This window comes from Leptidea sinapis, chromosome 18 (assembly GCF_905404315.1).
Source record: "Leptidea sinapis chromosome 18, ilLepSina1.1, whole genome shotgun sequence".
In the NCBI taxonomy this organism is placed as follows: Eukaryota; Metazoa; Arthropoda; class Insecta; order Lepidoptera; family Pieridae; genus Leptidea; species Leptidea sinapis.
The window spans coordinates 13,138,191-13,165,722 of record NC_066282.1 but is presented as its reverse complement, the minus strand read 5'-3'; the positions used below and the strand labels follow the sequence as shown (position 1 = coordinate 13,165,722).

At 33.0% G+C, this 27,532-nt stretch overlaps 2 protein-coding genes across 3 annotated transcripts; one reads left to right on the top strand and one right to left on the bottom strand.

Moving 5' to 3' along the window:
• Positions 1-9,886: 9,886 nt before the first annotated feature.
• Positions 9,887-26,522, bottom strand: LOC126969570 (queuine tRNA-ribosyltransferase accessory subunit 2). The gene is made up of 7 exons (XM_050815099.1): positions 25,205-26,522; positions 24,799-25,067; positions 22,069-22,250; positions 20,761-20,927; positions 19,394-19,596; positions 18,670-18,795; positions 9,887-11,441 (listed from the first exon to the last, which is right to left on the bottom strand). The coding sequence occupies exons 1-7, from the start codon at positions 25,334-25,336 to the stop codon at positions 11,210-11,212; spliced, it is 1,311 nt and encodes a 436-aa protein (XP_050671056.1). The 5' UTR covers positions 25,337-26,522; the 3' UTR covers positions 9,887-11,209.
• LOC126969572 (uncharacterized) lies at positions 12,408-14,070 on the top strand. 2 transcript variants are annotated; one of them, XM_050815103.1, is made up of 2 exons: positions 12,408-12,752; positions 12,927-14,070. In XM_050815103.1, exons 1-2 carry the CDS (start codon positions 12,625-12,627, stop codon positions 14,053-14,055), a joined length of 1,257 nt encoding a protein of 418 aa, XP_050671060.1. In that variant the 5' UTR covers positions 12,408-12,624; the 3' UTR covers positions 14,056-14,070. The 2 variants fall into 2 exon arrangements, with proteins under 2 accessions (XP_050671060.1, XP_050671061.1); XM_050815104.1 differs by having other exon boundaries at positions 12,409-12,752; positions 12,936-14,070.
• Positions 26,523-27,532: the final 1,010 nt, after the last annotated feature.

The window sequence follows — 27,532 nt, the reverse complement described above, 5'->3', positions numbered from 1 at the left end:
ATTCACTAAAGTATACTTTACCTTTAATCTTTGTTTCGTCGTAGTTCATTTTCTTTTCTTTACATTCATGACAAGATCCATACATGCAGTCTTTATTTGTAGAATCACAAACAGTGTGCATTATTATTTGACTCAAATCTTTTGTTTTCAGTATCTGTTTACCATGTAACGCGATTGCCTTATACAATATGTTGGAATGAATTTTACACAGGCACATCTCACGTCCATCGATACATACACGATTATATTACGATAGATTATATTACACGATTACATACCAGGGCCGATTTTTAGTAAAATAAAAATAGGAACATGTTATATCTTGATTTTCAACCTTAAAAATTTTAAAGAAATTCTTCATAGTATCCAAAAGATATCTCTTTTGAACTTTATGTTTATTTTTCGTGACTGTTTCTTTCTTACCTGCTGTGTTTCTCGATACATCATCTCGCTGAAAAAAATTCTTAATTTTTTTTTGTAAATCTGTCTTAGCTTAATTTGGATTTAAACTCAATCTCATTGTTCCTACTAAATTCAAGCTATCCTTCAACAACTGTTTCTTTACTCTCGATTGACGTACTGTAGAGCCAACGAATATTTTTCTTTTTAATTCGGTAAAACCTTTTCTTGTATTTTTCATATTTGAGTTTAAGTTTTTCGTTTTCGTTTTGAAGCTTTTGGTTTTCTATGTATAGTTTAGTTCTATCTCTTCTTACCGCTTTTCTTCCTCTCTTTGGTCTACTTATACTTGGACTTAAAGTTGAACTGGAAAAACTCACAGTAGTTGAAACTATTATTTGGTTTCGGGGCAATATTTGCGCAATGTCAAATTCTGGCGGTGCAGGAGATCCAGGAGGTGTATTATTAATTATATTGTCAAGCACTCTTTTGCGTTGACGTTGTTGACGTTTCCGGAGCTTCCAAATGACCCGTGCATTACTTTTCTCCTTAGCAGATAAATCTTTAATCAGTCTTTTATTTTTGTGATAGTGTGTTCTTTGCTTTTTTTTAGTTTCTTCATATTTTCGCTCATCTTTTTTTAATTTTTCCCTATACCGTTTTTGCTTTTCAGCGGCTGTAAGAGCCATGTTTATATGTCTGTAACAAAAATATTTGTGTTTACTAGCGATCAACCCCGTCTTCGCACAAGCGGGTGTAAATAGAACAATTTCGAATAGTACAACGATAAATGTCCACAGAGTTACCATTTGGTCTTCTAAGTTACCATTTACAGTAACTCAAGTGACCGGTAACGGAGGAGACTTAAACGTTATAACTTATTCGTATTCCTTTTTCTCAAGAATAATATAGAATTGATTATTTACAAACGAAATACAGACGTATTTAATGTAATCCATGAAAATTATTGCACTGTATTAAAGAGTACTTACCAATTTTTACGTTGAAACTTTGGGGACACCGAATAAACACATATACGTCATCACACGCCATGCGGGCAACTAGTGGTCACTGATTTAAAAACAAAAAGGCGGAATCATGTGACACGAGTACTAGTAAGACAATGCTTCGACTAACCACAACTAGAGCCATCTATGACTTGATGTACGTAATAAAAGGACGGTCACTGAAGGGACATTGGTTTTAGTATTAAGCTGGGGACAAGAATTGTAAAATTAATAAAAATATATTATTCCGTTTAATTCTATTACGATTTATTTGATATAAAAGGGAAAACTATTGTAGATTAATAATATTAGCCTTTAATGGCATGCTTCTATATAAAGTTTTTGAAACAATGCGATAAAAATTTACAGCACAGCCTGTGGGGACACTGAGATTTTATATGGAGAAAGTAATGAGATCCCCTAAGTTACCACTAAAATAAAAGTATTTGTTATGGATTCGGTCAAATTTATATTAGATCATACAGCTATCTATTCTAGCTTCACTTAACAGTAATAAAATATTAAAACTTTTTGCATATTTTGGAGATTTCTATTTTTTTGTAATGAGGACATGAATAGGAACAAAGAATAGTTGATTGACCCTATTGCAAAAATAGTTGCAACACAGCTAGATGCCTGAAGGGCGCCGTACCTAGTGAAATTACTGGGCAAATGAGACTTAACATCTTATGTCTCAAGTTGAAGAGCGCAATTGCAGTGCCGCTCAGAATTTATGGGTTTTTCAAGAATCCTGAGCGGCACTACGTATCAATTACCATCAGCTGAACATCCTGCTCGTCTCGCCCCTTATTGTCTTAAACAATATACGGGAGGCAGAAGTGAAAACTTGGAATGGTTAGGGTATAATTTCGCACGAATTACTTTATTTGTTTCAATAAAAGTACTAGCATTTATGTAGTTAAATGCAATATTCATTTATTTGCGCTATCGTACACAGAAAATGACAATTTATATTAGGTAGGTACATAAAAAATTTAACGATTCAGAACTATTACAATTATTATTTTACATTAAAAAGTTTATCTCACAGAAAAATCAACTTTCATCCATAATTTCAGAACAACGACAACGCGTCAATTATTAATTTGAGATGTGCATGAACCTCTAAACTATATGTGCAAAGAGAATTTAAACACTAACTTCATGCATATGAAGTCCTGGTATACCATCTGTCATCCTAGCAACATATATGTCGCTAGGATGACAAATGATTTCAATCGCTTTGAAAGACTACCACAGAGTAGAGATTTTTACTAACGTCCATACCAATCTAATTTGTGTCTATCACTTTATTATTATTATTTTAGTGACGCATCTATTGTTCATTTTTTATCTACGCTATCACCGCTACCATATTTATGTTCTTCTGGTGTCTATGTAGTAATACTTCGTGCGAATGACATAAGGTCAACCGGGGCTAATGCGTTACAATACTTTGAATGGCATATTTATCCGATTATAAAAACAATATTTTGTATTTTTATAGGGTATAACAGATGATTCAACGTAGGGCATTTCATCTTATTTCATATTTTAATACCAATAAGTGGTATTTTAAATACCTTCTACGTGTAAATGATGTTTCTATGAAAAAATTTTTGGACGCAACAGCCCTGAGTGGGCGAATGCGTCTTTCATTAGTATTACGAAATTTAAAGAGCTAATAACTATTTTAATCAAGATAATTTATAAAAGTACCAGTGATACAGCTTGTGATTATCTTGTACGCCAAATTCGAGGCTTAGTTTAGTATTTATAGTTGAACAAAACCGTTCGGGGCTATGGCGTCTAATTGTCCATTTTTCTGGTAGACGCATTCACCCTATATTATATTCCAGGTGTACCAAACTTCGGTTCGGGTTTTATAATTATTCTTTAATTATTATGACTGCAATCAAACCACAACAGAAAGTATAGAATAATTATTAATTTTCAATTTAATTAAAAAAAATTAGATCTTTGAGTGAACTAATTACCCTTGTTTCAGCTTTAACCTTATCATATAAGTAACATAATTATCTATTTATGACATTAATTATATTGTTAATGATCTACAAATCAGTCTTTTTTTTACAATATTAATCAGTACGAGTATCTATGGCCTATATATTTTAATTACCGCGTAACACTTGCTTTGGTGACAAATTTAGTTAACAATAAACTATCAACACTTAAAAATAGTTCCATGACTAGTTTTTCCTTACTAAGACTAATTAAATGCTGAAATTTCGAAAAAATCTTTACATAGTATAGAGATAACAATTCTTTTTGATATTACTGAATATTGTAATTTTTAAAATTTTCTTCAAACGTAACATGGCGTCTGCAGGATATATCAGGCTTCTTAAGAAACATAACAATATCATCGTTATGTTTTACTTCCGATATATCTTCCACGTCTGGATAATGAAAAGACAAAAACCTACTGTTCCTTATTTTTCTCAAAAATTTCACAATGGGTATAATATTTTCATTAATAGCAATGACGTTCCCAACAAAATACTTAACAGATTTTTTTGTTGTAAATCGCACTAGTATCCAGTCATGAATTTGCGGATTCCTTCTGCCAACATCCGGTTCAAATTCGTCACTAATTACGATTTCTGGCTCATGTTTAGAAAAAGAATAATCATTTTTATCTTCTGTGTTCGTGAGAAACTCATCAAAATCTTCCATTTCGGCAAGAAACTGTTTACGATAACGATCAAAATCTTCACAGCTTGTATCAGTTTCAGCGAAACTAATATCTGTTTCATCTTCAGACTCTTCATCGTAATCTATATACTTTCTTTGTTTTTTGATCCTCTTTCTAGATTTTTTGGTAGGTTTTTTTTCTTTGGTAAGCTAACATGATTATTTTCATCTGCTTTTTCGCTTTCTTCTAATGATTTCGTAAATTTTGCTTTCTTCTTACTATGATGATCCCTGTTTCCTTTTTTCGCAGATTCTTTCTTGTGCTCTGCGTAAAGACGCAGAGTTTTTTTTTTCTAAAAACTCTTTCCTTGTGATTAATAATTTGAAATCTTTTATTTTTTGAAGTGAAAACTTATTTAGCGGCGTTGAGCACTTTCCTTGGGATGGGTATGAAATGTTAAACTCGCGTCCTGTGTCCTGATCGAAAATTCGAAAGACAATTTTATATAGTGTTTTTCTACCAGGTAATTATAGGAGAAGAAGAGATTGTTTTATGTATGATGCGAGAATACCATTTACTATAAGGTCAACCGGGGCTAAGGCATCTATTTTAATTATCATGCGAAACGCGTATATTACAACTTTTCACGCCATCTGTTTTTGGCACATAAAGTACTAAAAATCATTAATAGATGACGTGAAAGGACTGTTTTTCTTAAGATATCCGCCATCTTAAATCTGTCATTTCTTTTGGAACTTTTTGTGTGCCAACACGTGTACTTGAATCTTTTACAATCTTCGTTCCTTTAAGAGTATCGATCTTTCTTTAGAGTAAGTACTTCTATTGTTTATTGTAGTACATGTTATTTTAATTATTTTATCTATTAAGCTTAAGATTTGCAGTCAAAATGCAATTTAAAATAATCAGGTTATATTTTTGTTTTGGGGTTATTGCGTCCGTCCTGTCGGGGTGATGGCGTCTATTGTAACGCAATAGCCCCATAATCAGAGTTATTAAACCTTTTAAATTTAGAATATTATTGGTAAATCTATCTAGACATACTAAAATGTATATTGCTAATAAAATAGGCTGCTATACTACAGAACCCAAAACTTTCCGTGTGTTTTGTAGGTTTTATGCATTAGCCGCATGCTTAAACCAATAAACAGATTTCGATGAAACTTGATATTAGCTGTTGTTTGATATTAACTCCAGAAACCAATTTTAGATACTTCACATTAAATGTGAAAAATTGTTAGATAGATGTTTTTTCGTGGGGTTATATTCTTTATGCATGTATGGTATTTGATGGTATTTTTTGTTAATTCTCAACGTTTACTTTAGGTTTTTCAATATGGTACGGCACTACAAAAGAAAAACAACAACTACATACAATCTTGAATCTTTAAAAGAAGCTGTAGAAGAAGTTAGAACTGGTAAAATAAACTCATATCAAGCTGCAAAAAATACGGTATTCTTCGTACGACTGTATGTGATAGAGTAAATAACAAAAGAGGTGTAGTAAAGGAGAGTCTTGGACCACCTACTGTGATTGACAGAGAAAATGAGCACAAACTTGCGAATGGTATACGGACTATGGAAAAATACGGATTTGGACTTACTTCTAAAGAAACGCTGGATTTAGTTAGCATGCACGTAAGTCAAAATAATTACTCGAAACCCATTTAAAAACAACAGGCCTGGATATGATTGGTTTGCGGCGTTCAATAAAAGACACAATTTGTCATTAAAAAAGCCGCAAACGGTAGAGATGTCAAGGAAAGTGGCATGTGACCCCTTTATAGTAAATGAGTACTTTGATATCCTTGACAAGGTTCTGAATGAACTTAGCTTAAAAGGAAGACCAGAAAAGATCTGGAATCTGGACGAATCAAGTTTTGGACATGACCCTGACAAAACAAAAGTTGTTGGCGCCCGTGGATTTGACAGTACACGAACGATCGCATCATCTGGTAAAGATAATGTAACGATCTTGTTCACAGCAAGCGCCGCTGGTGACAAATTGCCACCATTAATTATAAATCGAGGAAAAAGTACTTGGGACCAATGGATGTCAGACAAAGGTTACGAAAACACATCGTATGCTGCCACAAAAAATGGATGGATTGATTCAAAAGTGTTCGAAAAGTATATGTGCAATACTGTGCTACCGCATTTAAACAAAGATCCACCAGCTTTATTAATATTTGAGGGCCACGCTACCCACATCCAATTGAAAGTTCTAGAAGAAGCACAAAAACGTGGGGTAACTATTATAAAGTTACCATGCGATTTGAAAACTCGAATTACACAAACAAGGTCAAGATTATTGAAGATCGAATTTTGACTCCGTCAGAAAAAGTTTCTTTTGAAACTTTATTGTTGCAGAGAATAAAACGAAGTGACTCTACTCTGAAACCGAAAAAAACAAAAGTTTCAAAAGGCTGTGAAGTAATCACAAGGAAAGAGTGTTTAGAAAAAAAAAGAAAGGAAGAGAGAGAAAAAGAAACAACAATTCTTATAGTAAATGGCATTCTCGCATCATACATAAGACAATCTCTTCTCCTATAATTACCTGGTAGAAAAACACTATATAAAATTGTCTTTCGAATTTTCGATCAGGACACAGGACGCGAGTTTAACATTTCATACCCATCCCAAGGAAAGTGCTCAACGCCGCTAAATAAGTTTTCACTTCAAAAAATAAAAGATTTCAAATTATTCGTAAAAGTTAAAATGAAAAATTAAATGTTTTTCATTATATAGGTACCTAATGTCAACCGTTGCTTCACCATGGTTGATGTCTAATGTACCTACGGCTATTAGGTACATTATGCTTGCATAAGACCCAAAAAGAAATGATTCGAGCCAGTTGTATTAGAATTACACCTTAAAAACCAACTTCTCCACTACTTCAGAGTTCAGTATTCTACGATCGACATTTTCATGGATGACAAGACAAATACAACGGTACCAATCGTAGGCATTTAGAGGGGTGGCAAATAAAAATTCTTCAATGAGTACTGGCGTCAACCATTCTACAAGAGCTGCTCTATTGAGAACTAGTGCGCTCCTAACTCTTGTCTTCGAGATTGCTTTGTCACTGTTATAGTAAGTGGGGCGCCGTAGCCAGAGGAATTATTGGGATAATGAAACTTAACAGCATCTAATGTCATGCTGCTAAGATTTTGGTCTCCTGAATATTGGGCAGCACTGCGTTGCAATGGGTGGCAATCACTGACCATCGGGAGAGCGGTCACCTCGGCACTTTATAATAACAAACTTGATAGTACCGTCGAACTGATGTAGTTATGAAGGCGATTAGCTGTGTTAAGATGATTCATAATGTAACGCGAAGCGCCATTCATATTGGTAGGTAATTAAAATGTTTATATATAATGTTAATTATAAAATACTGCAACTCATATTTAAAACGATTCACTAAGTAAAAATACCGATAAGGTAATGTAATAGGGGTAATATAAATAAAAATTAAGACATTTAATGGTACTTCTTTTTTATTATGCTAAAATGTACTTATGTGTCTGAGGTCAGTATATTTTTATGTTATTTACTAACCAAACTTTAACAAGAAAGTTTTTGTATGTGAGGCTGAAAGGCACAAATGATCCAATTTTATTATACAAGAGAGCAATAAAACTCATTATTCATTTATCGTTTATTTAATTATTAAGTAACAAACAATTATAAATAGATAGCAAACACAACAAAATGGAATGTGATCTTATTAGTCTTTTCTAAGTACTATTTGTGCGAGTACATATAGACACATAAAATGTAGGTAGTATGTACCTACCGAATGCAGATAACCTGCAGACTACTACTACACCAAACTTAAAGGTCGCTTTGAACATAGAAATCTTAATAAAAAGTTAATAGAAAATATGTTATGATTGCAAATCCTATTAAAACGACTGTCGACTATACAGGATGTACAACAACTAAATCCTATAAGTGTGGGTTCGAATTGGACTATGATGTTGAATATATATTTTTTTTTATTTTGAGAATAAAAATGCAATGCAATCCATTTTTCAATCATAACTATCATAACATATTATTAAGAGTCCCTTAAATTATATAAAAAAGCAATAGAAACGCACAATAATTGCCATTTACCCTTCTTACGTAGGTACTGTAAATTGTATTGCAATGCTAGCTAAAAAAGTCTACAAACATTTTTGTATTTTTTTCCTGCAACTACAGAACTTTCATGCTAAAATGTTAATAGCAATGATTCACTTATAGGGAGCTCTACAGAACCCTTCGGTATTCAGAGATTGTATCCCGGTTGATTGTATGACCCGGTATATACATACACGCATACATTTCTGCAACTTCAAAATCTCAATCGTAACGAAAAATACAAATAGGAAATACAAACGTAGAAATAATATACTGATACGAAAAATAATATAACTGTTGTATGCGAATGTATGTCGCAGCTATTATTAGCAATCTAAATTGGAGTAATGTAGAACATGTCTACATGTCAATGCCATCTTCTGGTAATACATCGATTATGATTTGGATAGTATTCAAGATAGAAATTTAAAATATGTTATTAAACATCTATTTCAAGTAACTACTGAGATTATTGAACAGGTTAAATAGTCAAATTGTTTTTTGGTTGAGAAAGCAATAACAGTTGCATATGAATGTTGCTTTCGGGGAGCTAAATGTACAAATTTGGTTACAAGTGAAAAATATATTTATTGATTGTACGAGTTGTTTGACATCCATTGTTCCTATTAATACTAAATCACTTACTCGCTATTGGTCTAAACATCATCTGATAGATAACATGTTTAACGCGGACATGTCACTTCTAATACCATTTTATTTAGATTTCTATGGCGCATAACAAAAACAATAATTAATGCAATACTTTTTTCAATTTTCTGATATGGCATTAATTATAATATATTAGATATTAGTTATTGGCAATTATGAACGAAGTGACCAATAAGTTTGGCGAGAACTGTACAATGCATAAATATTATTCGCAACTATAAAAGAATATACGTTTATAAAATAATACCGGCTTAATACCAAGGCTAGCAAACGGTTGTAATAGGTATTAATACCTATTATTTCTTTTGGAGAATGAACGGTGTATGAGTTGTTTTAACCGCTTATTAAACCGGTTAAATCCGCAAGAGTCGCTTCGTGTTCAAGTCGTTAACAACACCGTTTGAAATCATTAAGTATAAACAAATATTGAGTAAACAACTGAAATTTAAACTGTGCTTTGGCAAATGCCTCGGTGATAATAAAAATGCGACCCGGTAAATGCACCAAAATTTTTTAAAAGGTCTAAAAGAAATATATTGGTTAACCAATATATTACATACCTTTAAAGGTAGAAGAACAAAACGGAATAAATAGTTAGAATATTTTCGGTTTCCAAGCCTACCTTAATACTTATATATCAGTAACCTCACTTCCAAAGAGTACCAAATCAAAAAACAACTCCAATATGTTACTGAATGAAACGAAAATATCCTAGATTATGAAGATATACTAGAAATAAAAACTAAACTGCATTTACTTATCGACTTATTTCTCTATGGTAATAGTTGGTTGTCCTTTATGGAACAAGTTCTCACACTTATCTCAACTTACTCAATTTCAGACTTGGTACACTTTGGAACTGAGGTATCGATTTATAGATAAACCGTATAAATGAGTCCATTTTGCTGGAGTGCTGGGAAATGACTACAAAGGGCCGGTAGAGGGCCATTCACCTCTTTCCCGTACTTTAAACGCGTTAACTGTACTACTCTTTTAACTGTTAACTGTAAAAACTCTTTGTAAAAATTCAGTGTATGATTAGCACAAAATTTCGTTGTATTTTGTGTAACTTGCGCAATTTCCATGATGAGTCATATCATCATATCGACGCGCATGCGCTATATGAGTATAGCGCATGCGCGTAGATAATGCCCACAATTCTCGCGCCATATTTTACTTTTTTCCGCACCTAAGTAGATATATTTTTATTTATTTCATGGTCGCAGGTCATCGCAGTTTCATTGTTACACTCGTGCTGTCATTCGGTTCTATTTTAAGATCTGTCTCTCTTTGCGTTCAATTTTGCAACTTTGCTTTCTACGATTTCTGTGCTAAAATTTAAATATTATAAGATGCATGTGTATTGGGACGATTACATCTTCGTCTAGTCTTGCACACCCTCATTCCGAATTGTTTTTCCCGACTTTGCCATTGTTGAACAGGGTACTATTGTGTCATTGGTCATTTATCTGCTTTTGAAACATATTATCCACAGAAGAAATGCTCATTTGACATGACTCAACGTCATATATGAAAATAAAACTTGTTTCAATCTTTAGCACCAATCATCATGCTCGGATCTTGTGTCTGTTTAGGCTGATAAAGCAGCGTGGTAGTTAGAACGATAGTGCAAAATCGCTTCTTTTGACTATCTTCAGTTTGAGACCTTTATCCATCGGATGATGTGTAGGTTGTTGGTGAGACATTGTATCCATGAATACATTTGGCAGGAGTGACATTGGACCAGCCACTTGGGTCACTGATTGATCCTCACCTTACAATGTGTTATGTTTTTAAAGTGATAACACTTCTAGGATTAATACACAAATAAAATTTGAAAACAAAACTTTTAGAACGATGCGGGATTCGAACCCACGACCTCCGGCGTTCCGTGCCGGTGCTCTAACCAACTGAGCTAACCGTTCGAGTACCGCCTCGCTATAAAATTCTGTTTGCTTTGTTCAACTCTCAGGTTGTGGCTTCATCTACAGGATCTACTATGCAGTTGAATAACCTGCTCAACCCCAATATTTGCATATTAGGAAATTGACTTGAAATGTCGCTCTTGTAAATTTAAACAACACTCACCTTACAATTTCATCCACTGAATCGCTAATCGCTATATACTATACACTATAAAGTTATTACCAATTTGATCAATTTGGACTCATTTAAACGGTTTAACTTCAATTATTCTATTTACATGTCTAACATTTATGTCAAATCATTTGGTTCTCACCTTCTCTTATACCTTATTTGGTACTATAGCACCATAAACAAAAACAACAGCACAACAAAAAAAAAACATAATCCTACAGAATTCATCAAACCATTACGTATTCAATATTTTTTCACTATTAATATTGTCGATGTCATTTGTACGAATTTTCTTCTTGTGTTCATCAACCTGTTTCAAATCTTTAATAGATTCTTCTTTATACACTATGAATGGATCTAGCTTCTGGCACTGTTCTTGGATATACTTTTTAAATAAGTCAAATGTTTTCGCTGCAATATGTCGACGTGCGTGGCAGAATAGTTGGTCGAAATTATGTAGGTTGTGACTGAAATTTAAAAAAAAAACTTGTTTATGTTATGCAACTTATTATTACTATACAAAATATATTGATCATATATAGTACCTAAATATTTTATTAACTTTTTAAGATATTAAGAATGATAGAAAAATCATTTCTTCAATAACACCACTTATGAATGTCAAAGAAGTGGCAATAAACTTGTCCAAATAAATAATATAATAGTTCTAATAGCAAGTCTTTTTAATATACAGGGTGGACCAAAAGTCCGTTAACATTTGAATCGGTTGCCGCGTCTAGCAGCGGCGGCGGAGGGGGGTGGAGGGGTTACGCATTGCAAGAGCGGCCAATGGGAATTTAGTACCATGGCGTCGTTCAGCGGTAGTCAACGCGCGTTTTGTGTACGCGAGTACTATCGAAACAACGATTCTGCAACCTTAGCTCAACGAAAGTTTTGCAATCATTACAAGATACGACACAAAAATCAAGCTCCATCAGGTGTGTTAATTAAAAAATGGATGCTCAAGTTTGAGAAGACGGGTTCAACAATGGATTTACCTCGATCTGGCCGGCCTAGAACGTCGAGGGACCCCGAAAACGTGGAGCGAGTAAAATCGTCTGTTCGTGACCAACCTGGACTTTCAACTCGGAAGCGGTCTGCGGTCCTTAACGTGCCAAGAACATCATTAAACCGCATTCTCAAGAAAGATTTAAGTCTACATCCCTATAAAATTCAAATGGTGCAGGAATTAAGGCCTCAGTACCATGCCACTAGGTTGCAGTTCGCGAACGAAATGTTAGAGCGATTCACCAGTTTTACAAACATTTTTTTCTCAGACGAGGCACACTTCCACCTAAATGGGTATGTTAATAGACAAAATAGGCATGATGACAACAAGTAAATTTCATTGAAATAATTGTGTGTATATTATTACAAAATTCCTAATTCTAAAACTCTGATTCTTTTCATAATTAAAAGCAAGATGAATATAATAATCGATAAAATAAAATCGCTAAATACGGCAATCCGCCATGAAATGTTGAACACCAATCAGAGCGCATGACGTCACGTTAGAGTTCTTTCTCTTTGTTTACATTTGAATTACTTAAGATAATACACACTCGCTCGCTTTTTTAATTGAATACGCCGTTATTGTTTTGTTATTAACTTCAATTTCTTTTGTGTAAATTGATTGCGCTAAATTGAGTCATGGAACAAGGATTTACAAAGGCTTCCAGCGCAAATTTACCAAGAATCGACTTGATAATGCTAGGAACGTTTCTGGCATCAAACAAAGACTTCTGTTCAGCAGAATTTAGAAATGTTAAAACTTCCATGTAAGTATTGTGTATTAAACAGTTAATTAATTATTTAAACCATAATATAATTCGTTGAAAGCATAGCTATTGTACCTATTTCAGTATGACATTCAATATTACAATTTGAGGTTATGTTTATGTTAAATATTTCTTTTTGCAATTAAATATTTACCATTGCTTTAATTATTTCAGGTCTGCTAGGGCATCTTATGGTGATGATGCTGTAAGCTATGTTCAGGTCAAACATGAAGGAAATTTGTGCACAATAAAAGCTAAAATCTGCCCAGAACATAAAGTGCATGCCAAGTTGTATGGAGTGTCTTTGGTAGTCGACGAACAAGAAGAAACAGTTAAGTCAGTAGAATGTCATGATTGTGTGGCTTCTCAAGGAGGCTGCAAACATACCATGGCATTCTTAATGTGGGTTCATCGCAGAAGTGAAGATCCATCTTGCACATCCATAGAATGCTATTGGAGGAAATCCAAACTTTCTAGAGTTGGGAGTACCCTTAAATACATAACTGCTACGGAATTATCTAAGGGTAGCCCTAGCTTACCATCTGATACCGAAGTATTCGAAAAGTTTGTAGAAGAAGGGAAGAGAAGAAGGTTAACAGACTGTGAATTAATGAAATACCAAAAGGACTATGTTTTTGATAGACTTTTAAGTCTATCAATGGACAATTTAGTGTTGAAATATAAAGAAAACTGTTGTAATAAATTTTTGGATAGTGTGATATTTTCTGATGCTGACATCAACAATGTAGAAGAAGAAACAAGGGAGCAACATAAAAGTAAGCTTTGGTATGAATTAAGGTATGGCAGAGTGACCGCTTCAAGAGCATATGAATTCAGTAGGTGTAAAACCAGTGACGGCACTCTGATGGCAGTAATAATGGGTAGAAAAATTCCAGACACAACAGCTATGAAACATGGTAGAATTTTGGAGGATGAAGTGAGGAAAACTGTAAGTGCCAACCTGGAAAAGAAAATTAGAAAATGTGGGTTATTCTTATCTAAAAATTATCCCATGCTAGCGGGTTCACCTGATGGGATCTGTGAAAATAGTATAATAGAAATTAAGTGTCCTATGAGTCAAAAAACAGTTAAAGCATATGTAAAGAATGGGAAGCCAACCCAAAAGTTTTATGTGCAAATGCAACTTCAAATGTTACTAACAGGACATAAAAAAGGCTACTTCTGTGTAGCTGACTGCAACTACAGTGCCAATAAGAAAGTAGATATAATGGAAATTATGTATGATGAAAAATATGTATCAGATTTTCTTAAGGTAATAGTCCCTCCCTTTGTGGAAGGATAATGTATATCCAGTGTTATATAAAAGTGTAATGTTATAAATAAAAACCAGTTTATGTAAAAATGTTTTTATTTGTAGGATAAACCTCTGATGATCTTCACACATTATATACTAATTTACAACACTATATAAATATTCATTTACATTCACTTATATCAATGTTTTATGTTAGACTAGCTCATATTAAACAAACGAGTTTAAGCAAAGTAACAATGAACTTCGAAATAATACTGATTCTTTGTTTAATTATCTGCATATACAATAACTTGCACTCAAAATTGTACAGTCAAACAGGATTTCAGAAACTGAATCTAACATTATTCTGAAACTGAACTGGCATATATTCTTGATCAAGCTGATTGATTTGATCTTACAAGATTCTTTGATCAAACAAACATGTATATTTATTTAACAAAGAATCTTGTAAGTTAATCAATCCACAGGCAATGGTTATAACATCATCTAGCAATTTGACAAAATTAACATTTACACATGCATGCGGCTTTAACATACAGAATTCACATAGGCGTCTAATCACTCTCTCCACATGAATCCTTAAGCTTGCAATTTGTTTTGTTTCCCTTGCCTCATGTTTTGATAGCTTTGTACCAGTTGCAACACTTGGAGGTCGTACTAAGTTCACTCCCTGTTTTCTTAAATATTGTTGTACATGTTTGAAACCTCTGTCAGCCATCACACGCATACCTGGTTGCAAACACTTTATAAAATCACAAGATTCGACCGACAATGTGTCAGTAATTCTTCCTCCATATCCTGGAGAAATGTAATTGATTAGTCCATTAGGAGTACAAGACACAAGATACTTTATCATATTAGCTTTTTTGTATTCTGACCAGGAGAGAGCCTGGTTCACTGCTTTTGAAGGCTTTTTCTATCTCAATTTCTAAGCAGTCTATAATACAAGTTACATTGCAATATTTATGCCTAAAGGCCATAGGCAAATTTTTTCTTATGGAATCTTTATCTAAGACAACAAGAAAAGGTCGCATCAAACTAGCTATTAGTGGTATATTTTTCAAAAATATCTTGCTGGCATATGTCGGATCAATAGAAAAATCATCAGAAAGCTCTCTGAAACTACTATTTAATTTAATTTTTTTCAAGCACATTATTATATGGTGTGTGGGAATATTTAACTTTTTTTCAATTAAATCTATAAGGTAGTAACAACTGTTAGGAACTCCAATGTAAGACCGTGGGTTCTTTTTTATTTTCTGCAATGTATATGCCAAGATTCTTGATGCCTCTTGTTTCTTATCGTCTTCAATTAATTCACTGCAGTCTGAAGACGATTTAATTTTTAAAGATGTCACTGATGGTGATTCACTATGTGCTACAGATGGTGTGTATGAAATATCACTGTCAGAATCTGCCTGAAATCCTATTTTCTTGGAACATTTTTGTATGGTGAATATGGATGGCTTGGTACTTGTGATTTAAATGGTGAAGTAAAAGCAGAACGACAAAAGGGTTTCGATGGTGAAGTCATCTGATCTACTGATTTTATTTCTGTTTGAACAGCTTTACTTCTGAACTTATTTGTTATATACACTTGAATGGATTTATTTACCATCTTAGGTGCATCTTTTGTAGTACTTTCCTGCATGGCTGATGTTCCGGGGGTTGGGTCTTCAAGTTCTAGCTGTTCTGTTGCAACAGAACAAGTTGTAGTTGTTTTATTTTGTAATTCTTGCTCAGCTTCTGCAACGACTTCTCTTCTTTGCTTTTTCGCACTATATTTCCTTTCGTTTGAGTCGGAAGTTCGTTTTCTTCTGTCAGGTTGGCATTCAAATTTTGAGGGAACGCACCCAGGTTTCATGCGAATCTGCGACACTGACCCCATCACATGATACTCCATGTAGTTTGCCATATAATTTGGTAACTGAAAATGAAATAAAATACCTTTTTAATAGCTCATTCATTGAGGATTTGATTATAATAAGTAACAGTGAGTAAGAGAATCATAACCTCCAAAAAGTTTGTATATCAATGTTTACTTCTTCCCATAAAATTAGCTTATAATGAATTTAGCAACAAAATTCTACAAAATAAAAAAGGAAATACTTACGTCAAAGTGATCTTCACAAAAATAAAGCTGTGTAGTGGGTAATATTCCTTCCAAATCACGTCTTGCAAGTTCAAGCCACTTCTTTCTTAATTTCTTATCGAAAGGAACGAAAATAAATAACTTCTCAGGAGTTTTTATGGACGTATTAGTACACAGAGGGACGGAACACCACCGATATGCTTTCGAAGTCATGTTTTTAATGTAAAAACTAGTAAAATGTCCAAATTAAATATGAATTAGATAATGTTTACATATACCGAATGTTCCTTGTACACTAAAGTGACGTAAGCAAGCGACGCCATGACACTTTGACGCGTTTTGGTGCAAATTTTAAATTTATGAATCAAAAATTATTTTTTAAGTACTAAACCTAAATTTTCCGCAGAAATATTATGTTTATTATAATTCATATATATTTCCAAATATTATAGAACAGTTTCTCAAAATTTGTCATCATGCCTATTGTCGTTATTGGAGTGACACTAATCCGAAATTAAAGCATCACAAACCCCTGCATTCACCCAAAGTCACAGTATGGGCTGCCTTTTCAGCAAGAGGCATTATTGGTCCATACTTTTTTGAAGACTCAAGAGGACGTGCGGTTACAGTGAATTCCGAGCGGTATATAACCATGTTACAAAACTTTTTCGCTCCCGCGCTGCAGGATTTTGTTGGTTTTAATCAACGCTCATGGTTTCAGCAAGATGGAGCCACTTGTCATACATGTAATGACTCGTTAAGGGCAGCTCGAGACATTTTTGGCCCAAAAGTGATATCGAAAAGAGGGGGCATTAACTGGCCGCCTCGTAGCCCGGATCTATCACCAATGGATTTTTTTCTTTGGGGATATCTTAAGGCTAAAGTTTACGACACCAATCCAGTAACTCTTGACGAATTAAAGGATCGTATTCGCACAGAAATCCAAAACATCTCAACAGAAATATGTAAAGCTGTTATCAAAAATTTCCGCTCTAGATTGCAGCAATGCCAGAATAATGAAGGATTGCATATGGATGATGTAATTTTAAGAAATAAATTCCCCTTTTGTTTACTATCGAAATCAATAAACAATTTTGATCCACTGTAATTAGTTTTTTTTAATCATCATTCCAATTATAAACGGACTTTTGGTTCACCCTGTATAAATAATTACAGGTTCAGCATTTCACATTACATTTTGCACAATGTATGTAAAGTGATGCACCAAAGTTACTAAATACTTTGGACTTAAAAAAATTAAAAAACAGATAATGAAAAGTGACGTAAAAAAACTCAAAACGTAAAATGTACCAATTTGCATACACTATAAATAAGTATAATATATAATAAGTAAATAACTATAAATAAGTAAAAATCCCCAAAGACAGGACCGATCAGGCAACAGAAGCAGTGCCCTTACACGAGCATGACGCTTGGACCAGACATCGCTTCCCTCGTATATCTTAGGGAAGGAAACGAGCATTATGAAGACTATTAAAAGTATTTAAAAGGGTGTCAATGTGCGACTATGATCACGATGTTTAAAATAACGTTAAAATATCGGTTAAACATAAAAAGTCCTTGAATATCCGAAATTAGCCTGTAAACAGTAAATAAATGACTTGTTCCTTGCTATAAAGATGACGTTTTCACCAGTTTCACCTAAGCATTAAACCCCGCTGTGAGCCCTTTTAGAGTTCATCTCACATATACCTTCAAATTTATGTGTGTATATGACTATGTTTTCTGTATTATTTAGAATGGTTTCAGTTTATGTATTGCATCCAAATTGTTAATAATTTTTAAAGATGTATTTTTGAAGTGATAACCTCTTATGGTAGGTTAAACTGCTTCGTAACGTAACGCGTTACGGCGCATGTCTGGCTTCCCTTTCTCTCACGAATACGGCAGCAGTAGGTAGGCTCCTCCTCTCTCACTCTAACCAATTGTTACTTTTATATGATTAAATAATGAGACTAATAATATACATACACAAAATTCTAATGTACATACTACATGTTCAAGAATTATAACTAAGAATAAAATATATTTTACAATTTATAATAGATTTTATTAATAAATAACCTTTTCTTACAGTATCATAATAAATATACATAAAATTTAAGTAATAATTTAAGCTTTTCTCAAGTTCAACAATTTCAATATTAAATATTTCAACTTCGATAAGTTAAAGTTCTCTCTCTCCCGAAACGTACACGTCTTTTTTAATGTAAAGGCTACTTAATAATCTAACATAAACAATCTTAGATCATTTATAAAGCTAGAAAGACTATGACAGCTGTGAAAACGTCGAAAAAAAAACGAGTTTAGAACTAACCTCTATTTTGAGCAATTCACACACACTAACACAAAGTGTCATACAAATCACGAGTATTCTTATAAGACGTAACTTGTCACGCACACTAAACTAATATTCCTGACCTGTCTTTATCAGTTGTCTAACAGCAAGAGACTATCTAGACATATAAATTATCTAAGCAAACAATATTAGTTTTCTCAATATTATTACAACATAAAATAATACTCACATGCTCAATAAAACCGAGGATAGCATTTCCCTTGTTTTCAATAAATGTTGAATATACGCACGTGTGTGTTTCCTGCAAGTAAGACACTCACAGCCATCGAGAATCGGGTTGAAATCATCTTTATATCTGAAAGAAATTAAAAACAATACAATATAACTTTGATAGAACCATTCCACATACATATTTGGTTTTATACATGGTGGTTTAAGGAAGATTCTCAAGTGATGAGTGGGCGTAAATCTGAATCTCATTAGCATACATATTATTGCAGACAGAAGAAAGTCTTTGAGAGGAAATAGCACAAAGAATTTAATTTGCATACACAATTTGCTACTTCTCGGGTTCCGTCCGAGCGCTCCTCCACTGAGCCAACCGTTCGAGTGACGTATCGTTCGTAAATCTTGTTATGTCTTGTTCAACTCTCAGGTTGTGGCTCCATCTACAGGATCTACTTTACAGTTGATAACCTGCTCAAATAATATACAATAACTCACTCTTTCAAATCTAAGCAATTTGTTATTTTAAAGTTGAACAAGACTTACCAAGATTTACGAACAATACGTCACTCGGACGGTTGGATCCGTGTAAGAGCGCTCGGACGGAACCCGAGATGTCGCGGTTTCCAGGCCCGCATTGTTCTTTAATTTTGGTTACAAATTTAATTTAATAACAATAAGTGAGGGATATCACTATGAAAATAAAAAATTGTTCACAAAGTACTCACCGATCATAGTTCATATTTAGCACGTAAACAGAATCATTATTTTTGTTAATATCAAAATGCAATCTCAATGCATATCCCAAGTTGGTTAACTTCAGAGGTAGAGATCCGTCAAATATATCCCAGCCATACTCAATAGCTGTTAACACTACATCTGGTTTCCAGGAACCCTCCAGAACTTTCAAAAAATTCTTTGGTATAGTATCCTGGAATTAAAAATTTATATCCATAGTTATTTTTGTGGAAAAAAAATTCCAATGTTTACATGTTGTGATCAAGTGAGACAAACATGCTTTCAATAAAGGACACATAAGTATAGCCTTGTTTTCTAATTTAAATCTGCCATTGGCTTCACAAGCCATTGACAGATGTCTTCAGGATTTTATTGTCATGTGGAACTGTCCCTCCAATGAGGAAGGAACAATCTTATTTAAGTACCATATTTTTTTCTATCCTCCATACTTTCTACGCTTCTATTAGGCACATATTCCCGCTTACATTCTCACATTTCTCCCTTAAACTTAGATTAGATACTAACAAGGTAGTTAAAATTATGGGTGTTTATTACTAACTGTAATAACTCTTGTTGCCTATTCTTCAGTTCACAAAAAAAAACCACAGCTATATCAACCGACCATTTCCTTTTAAATCAGCTCTTTACATACGTCAATCAGCTAAATTAAAATAAAAAATCTCTCCACCTTGACGTTGGCCGAATCGTCGACATTCAGTCGACGGAGCCAGTTAATTTATTTAAAAAAAAAATTGGAGGACAAACGAGCGTACGGGTCACCTGGTGTTAAGTGATCACCGCCGCCCACATTCTCTTGCAACACCAGAGGAATCACAAGAGCGTTGTCGGCCTTTAAGGAAGGTGTACGCGCTTTTTTTGTGGTTGTTTGGAGACTTGTATATGAAATGAAAAATGTTTATTTTGAAACATATATACACATAAATATACAAATAAATTAAAATAAAACTTAGAAACGAGACAAACAATAAACAAACAAAGTCTGACAGAATACTACCTATATGTTACAAAAATGGTCCCAACTCAGCATGTTTGCTGGTGTGAAAACCTAAGCTGGTCTTCCGATGGGCCATTTGGTGATGTCACATTACATATAATTTTAAATATAAAACAAATATAGCCTGCACATACATAAACTGAACATTGGCTGGGACTTTATTATAGAAGTGTATACATTTACCCTTAAAGCTATTATGTATCCTATGAAGCCTACTAGAATTAGTTACAAGCAATCCCTTATTTCTAGTGTTATAATAATGAAAATCACTATTAAGAGTATAACTATACTTATGTACAAAAAAGTATTACTTATTAAAAAAAAAAGTATTAATATACTCACACTAATTTTTTTAAATATGATTGACAATTTATCACTAGCATTGAACGATCTCTCTGAACCATCCGATAAGCCGCTGATAGCCACACCGGCTAGTATATCACTGTATTTGAAAATATTCTCTATACTCTTCTCAAGCATTTTCTCACTACCGCAACCAACAATTACACCTGAAAAATCAAAATTATATTATTAAATTGTAGACAAAATGATGTTCACTTGTATATTGATTGAATAACAGCTTAAGATATATAATATGACTCAACTTTATCATTATAATTAGGAATAAAAATTTTGGCTTGGATTTTTCCCTTTAAGACATTCAAAAAACTGTTTTGCTTACAACCATCTAAAAAGTAAATATTTTTAATTTGAATATTTTCTTAAAGTAATATCTTATTATAAATGTAAACCACTTTAACTGTCCTAAAAGTAGGTTAAGAAATACAATAAAAGTGCAGAACATGCATAAAAAAAACTTAATAAATTAAAAAAAAAAATACTTGAAAACAACTGTAATTATTAGTATCTTGCTGCCTTGGTAATAAAGGTAGCATAATGAGTAAACAATAAATAATTTAATAATAAAAGGTATTAAAGGCATTTTTGATGTCATTTCTAATATACTAGATACTACTACCACTTCGGAAACAAATGGCGCTCTTAGAGAGAAGAAGTGGCGCTAGACACTCTCCCAGCATTCTTTCTTTGCACTCTTTTCAATAAAAATATATGTACAATAATTTCTATCGCTATAAAATAATCACAATCTAGTCCCAGGCTGTCCGATCATTTAGATAATCAACTGTGGAGTAATAGGATTTACAATAGAGCCATTTTTTTTATAAAACATTTAAATTTATTTATAGATAATGCCTGAACAGTGGCGGGGACTTTATTATAGAAGTGTATACATTCACCCTTAAAGCTATTATGTATCTTATATATACAATAATCATTTTTAATTTTACTTAATAATATGTAAACTCATTTAGATAGAAGTTTCGATTTTTGTTTGTTATTGACATATCCAAGTGGCGATTTGTGTCCTACATACATACATAAACTCACGCCGTGTTCCCGTCGGGGTAGGCAGAGACAATAGAATGCCATTTGCTTCTATCCTTACAAACCTCATGCATTTCCTCAATTTGTGTCCTACCGGTAAAATTTTTGAATAGTTTTATTTATCCTCTATGTGCTCTACAACCAATGAATAGTTTCTATTCATTGATTTCCATTGAGATATTTCATCTGACAATCATTAGGAAATCTCAGATTTAATTCGGCAACACAAACTATACCACTTACCTAATATTAAACTATCCGCTAAGACTTCGGAACATTTGTACTTCTCCATACAGACATTTAACATCTTTTGTGTTCTGTCTACTGATTTACTTATCCTTTTAGATCCTTCATCTAAAGATGTGCGTCCATCTGCAATCGCCAAAATAATATCTGGTTTGAATACTTCCATTAATTCCATATATCTGTAAGAGTATTTGACTCATCTCAATCAATTTCAGTAGATACTTTAAATTAATTACACACCAAAACAATAGAAAAGATTGATGTTGAACAGAAATTTTAGCATAAATAGTTTCGATTTCAGACCCAAGGGTTGAAATCACCAGGAATCTTGGTCTCTGAGGTGGCGATCTGCTCCAATACGGAATCTGTAGCTATTTGAGCACATCGCTCAAGGAGCTGGTCAGTCTCTGTATTACAGATATGGAACCTATAACTAATAGTTTTGTGCTAAAATTGAATTGTATTAAGGGAGACTGTCTTTATTTATTTTATCATAAAAATATAGCATTTATTTTTATATTGGCATGCCTAGATGGGGATGGTTATCACAGACCTATCCATTCTCTCAGCCAGAGAATGGATAGGTTCTGTCCTTCAAGGATACTCAGTTGTCAAGAACACACATCCTCCCTGACATAAACACACACAGCATGTAGTTTATAGTTTCTCTGTCTGTTTGTGTGTGTTCCAGATTATATTACAGAATTTTTCAGAAGGGAAAATCTACTACACTGGCTATATTTAATTTAATTGAATCTATTATTTATAACATGGACAGTGGAAGACGTGCCATTGCACTTTTTATTGACATGTCAAAATCATTTGACTATGTTGACCATGACATATTGCTAAGTAAGATGGAAATATATGGAATCAGGGGAACATGAACAAGTCGTATCTTCAGGGTAGGGAGCAGTGTATCCAACTAAATTTTCTTGATAATACAAATACAGTCACTACTTACCAATCAAACTGCCTCTATAATAATCGTGGAGTTCCCCAGGGAAGTGTATTGGGGCCACTTTTGTTTTTACTTTATGTAAATGACTTTCGTAAAGTGACTAATTATCGATCCTAATGTTTGCTGATAACATTGCAATTGTTATATCGTCTCACATTAAACATGACAAATATATATAACATGTCATAATAAAGAGTATGAATCAGAAATAAATATGACGTTGGATAAAATAATAAAATGGCTTGACATGAATAATTAGATGTTAATTTATCAAAGACAAATTATATACAGTTCAATGTAAAAGGATGTCACCAAATGCAATTAAATATAAAATATTATACAGTTATAAATTAAATTGATAATGTAATTTTTTGGGGAATACATATTGATAAATATCTCAACTACACAGTCATATTGATAAAGTTTGTAACAAAATTAATCATTTTGTCTACATACTTATTAGGTAAATAAGAATAGGGTCACACAAGCTATGCCTTATGGCCTATCATGGATATGTTGCATCAGTTTTACGCTATGGACTACTAATATGGGGTAATGGTTCATATGTTCAGCGAGTTTTTGTTGCCCAAAAAAATGTTTACGTGCAATAGTAGGTGTAGAGGCAAAATGCTATTTAGAAAACATTATCTGCTAAATCTACCATGTATGTACATTTTTGAAGCCTGCAAATTTGTGTGTAACCATAGATATCTTTTCACATCAGCTGTTGAGCCGCAGCCACATAGACTTGTTTTGAAACATTGTCCTAAAACAACACTTTTTCTTAAAAATAGCCATGACATGTGTATAAAATTATATAACAAATTGCCTGAGGACTTGAAAATACTGTCAAAGAAAATGTTTATACCAAGACTCTTCAAATGGTTGGTTGAAAATAATTTTTATAGTATAACTGAATATTTAAATAAACCACATGTCAAAAAACAACACACACCTTGAATATGAACAGAACCGTATTATAACTTGGTATACAAATCAAGAACACAAGTCACATAGACAGACTAGCCAGAAGAATTAACATGACCTGGAAAAGTACTGGAGTGAAAAAATCTATGCTTTCAACAATATGAATATTTAATTAAGTTTTAAGTTTTAGCATGCTTTTAATTTAAGCTGGATAGTGGCAACATTGTAATATTTAAGATCTGGACATACCCTATTCCATTGCAAAATAAATAATTTCCTATCATTACAGATAATGATAATATTATATCTTTAGTGTTGAGTGGCTGAACTAATAGTTTTATGCTAAAATTTAATTGTATTAAGGGAAACTGTCTTCATATATTTTATTATTTAAAATAATAGATATACTATAAGTTCAAGAAGACTTTGAATTGTTTAGGTTGATGGCATTTCCTTTTATATTGGCTTGATGTTGATGGCAATCAACCCGAATAATTCATTTATTTATTCAAGAAGACTTAATTTTCTAAATCAGGATAAACTTTTAGCTAAACTGGAACTTTAACTTTGTAGCAAGTTTTATTAATGTTTTCTGTACATTGCAAGTACATTTCAATTGCAAATGTGTGAGTCGGACAATACTGGTTCTAATAGAATGTTTAAGGCCACTTCCACTTGTTTGTGGTGTGTGGAGGAAATCTGTGGTAGGGATCAAGTAGATGTAGTTACAAAAAAATAGTTGAAAGTATCTAACTATATAGTGAAATATAAAATATAGGTACCTCTATAATACTGAGAATTTACATAATATCAGATGATTAATAAAAACAAAGAGTTACCGTTCCGCAGTCAGGAGTTTCTTGCCATTTTTAGTCCACACTGGTACTTTGTCTAGTTCGTAATGTCCATTTGGTGTTATTTCACTTATATTCTGTAATGTTGCACAGCTGACATGTCCTGGGAGACCCGCAAACTTAGCAACACCTTCGCCTTGAGCTTGAAGACCTGCTTCAAGTTGAATGGAATTTGACAAGGGGACCCACAATAATTTTGGTTCTGTAAACACTCTGGCTAACACATCAGCAGTTAAATGAACAACACTTCCTCCCTGTACATAAACCAATAGCTTAGTTATTTGTTGCAAGGTTTAAAGGAATACTTTAAAGATTATAACATCAATTCATAAATTAAATAGTAATGTATTAATGTTTATAACAAGTGATACAAATTTGATTTGGTCTATACCTGTGTCATAAGAGCAGCCGTTGGTGTCTCAATAACAGTTTTAGGGGATTTTGAAATGCCTGTGAGACATCCTAAGCGCTCACAACCGGCACCATCAGGTGCTAACAAATCATTGTTAACAATAAAATGCATTATCCAACTGATTAAGTAGCAATCAGCAGAAGTTGATTAAAATACTATCTCGGGTGTTGTTGGTGTGTTAACTATTTAGATATACCCTGAATTAGCTATTATATATTATTTTAGTTTTTGTTTTGTTTCATTAATTTAGAACATTAGCTCATCAAAATACAATAAAAGAGGAATATTTAAATCGTTTTTCAATTTACTCGATTACAAGAAAAACCCTGTTAGGTTATGGGGCATGTGCAAAACAAAATCTTTATTATTTTAATTATAAACATCAAACTTTCAAAACCAATTTTTTTTTTTTTTTTTTTATATTAATTCGTTCTTTCGAACAGGCTATAGCCAGGGGCCTTACTGCCTTGTCGTTAGTATTTTCATTTCTTTGGTATTTATTATTTTCACTATTTTGTTTTACAAAAAGTCCAATCCAGTTTTCTCATTTCATCTTACATTATTTCCATTTTCCTTTTCCAATTATGTATATTCGATAGCGAATATTTATAGTAGTTTCTTTCATCAAATCCAATCCAGTCTTAAAGTCATCAGTTATTTTACCATTTCCGTTAATGTATAATTCTCTAAAGAATATTTTCCATATTTTCCTTTTAGTAAGTCCAAATCCAGTAATATAGTCTCTAATAATTTTCCCCTTTTCTTAAAGTCAAATCCAGTGTAATTTGCATAACTTTTTAGAATAATACCTACCTATTTACATTATCTGTTCAGTTCGCGAATTGCGCTATGCTATAACTAGTTGTATATGTACAAGTTATAACGTATTTACATAATTATAAACAAATTTACAACGTATGTATCTACAAATTACAATGTATTTACAGTACTACATACAAATTTATACAAGGACATATAAGTTGATGTGTCCTTTAATAGATCTATTACTGAGAGCGGGATTATATTGGGTGCACCATATATTTCCAGTAGCTCATCCATCAGCACAAGGCGCTGTATGCCAAAGGACGAACAATCAAAAAAGATGTGATCCAGAGACTGATCTTGTTGCTTATTACAATGGTCACAAAAAGGAGAGGAGACAATTTTTTTGCGATGAAGATGAAAATTCAATCGATAGTGACCAATACGCATTCGTGTTATTGTAGTATAGAACTTTCTGTGAGCGTTATTTTTAAACTTACAAAACCAGGGTGTGCTATTAACGGGATTATCTAACAAAGTATACGAATGAGCCTTATTTTCAACTTCTGTACAATTGTACCAATATCTTCCCCAAAGAAGAGTCATACGCTGTTTTAGATTACTTATTATATCTGTATATGGTATGTTAATGTCTAGATCTTTGCAATCAGGATATAGGGATAGATCGGATATATTAATGATAGTTCTAGCTAGAAAATCAGCGCTTTCGTTTCCTGCTACTCCTATATGGGACGGGACCCAAACGAAATCCACTTTAATATCGATTAAACATAGTTCGAACCACAATTCCTTTATAGCAAAAATGATGTAATTGATGTTAGCACTCATTTTGTTATTTGACAAACATTTTAACACACTCATACTATCACTAACTATTACCCACTTCTTATTAAGTTGATTTTGTTTCTTAATATGCTTTAAAGCAAAAAGAATAGCGACGGCTTCAGCAGTAAAAATACTGGCATATCTATTAATCTTAAAGCCAATACCCTTCCTAATTTCAGGAAGGTAGATTGCAAAAGAAACATTATTATTGTTTTTTGAGCCATCCGTATAAACAAATTTACAATTAGACCATTCTGACAATAATACATGAACCTCCTCTTTTGAAGTTAAATTTGGATCTATTACAACATTAATTGCAGAATATTTACATCGAAAAGAACCTGCATGGCAGGGAAGTATATCATTATTCCGATGAATATTTAACTCTTGTAGAAATTTAAAAAATGAAGAAAAATCTTGCAAGATAAACAACTGTCTCGGAAATGAAGACGATTGATAAGCAATAAGATTCTTAAGAAGATTGTTCGTCGGCAAGCTATAGAGCTTTAAAATAAATCTTTCTTTAAGATAACTAAATCTAATACACAAAGGAGGAAGGTTGGCCTCGATTTGCATAGCAGCTATTGGGCTAGTTTTAAGTGCACCCAATATTGTACGCATACATTTATTTTGTATTTTATCCAGACTATTAACAATTTTGCTGTCTGCGGCGAAACAATGAAAGCCATATTCAAAATG

Coding starts and splice junctions, on each gene's coding strand:
- LOC126969570 (XM_050815099.1), bottom strand. CDS start 25,336: ATGCATTTTATTGTTAACAATGATTTGTTAGCACCTGATGGTGCCGGT. Junction 19,597..20,760: donor TCATATTTAAAAAAATTAGT/GTGAGTATATTA, acceptor TTTTAATTCCAG/GATACTATACCAAAGAATTT. Junction 11,442..18,669: donor TCCTCGGTTTTATTGAGCAT/GTGAGTATTATT, acceptor TTTAAATTTCAG/TCACAACCTACATAATTTCG.
- LOC126969572 (XM_050815103.1), top strand. CDS start 12,625: ATGGAACAAGGATTTACAAAGGCTTCCAGCGCAAATTTACCAAGAATC. Junction 12,753..12,926: donor AGAAATGTTAAAACTTCCAT/GTAAGTATTGTG, acceptor TAATTATTTCAG/GTCTGCTAGGGCATCTTATG.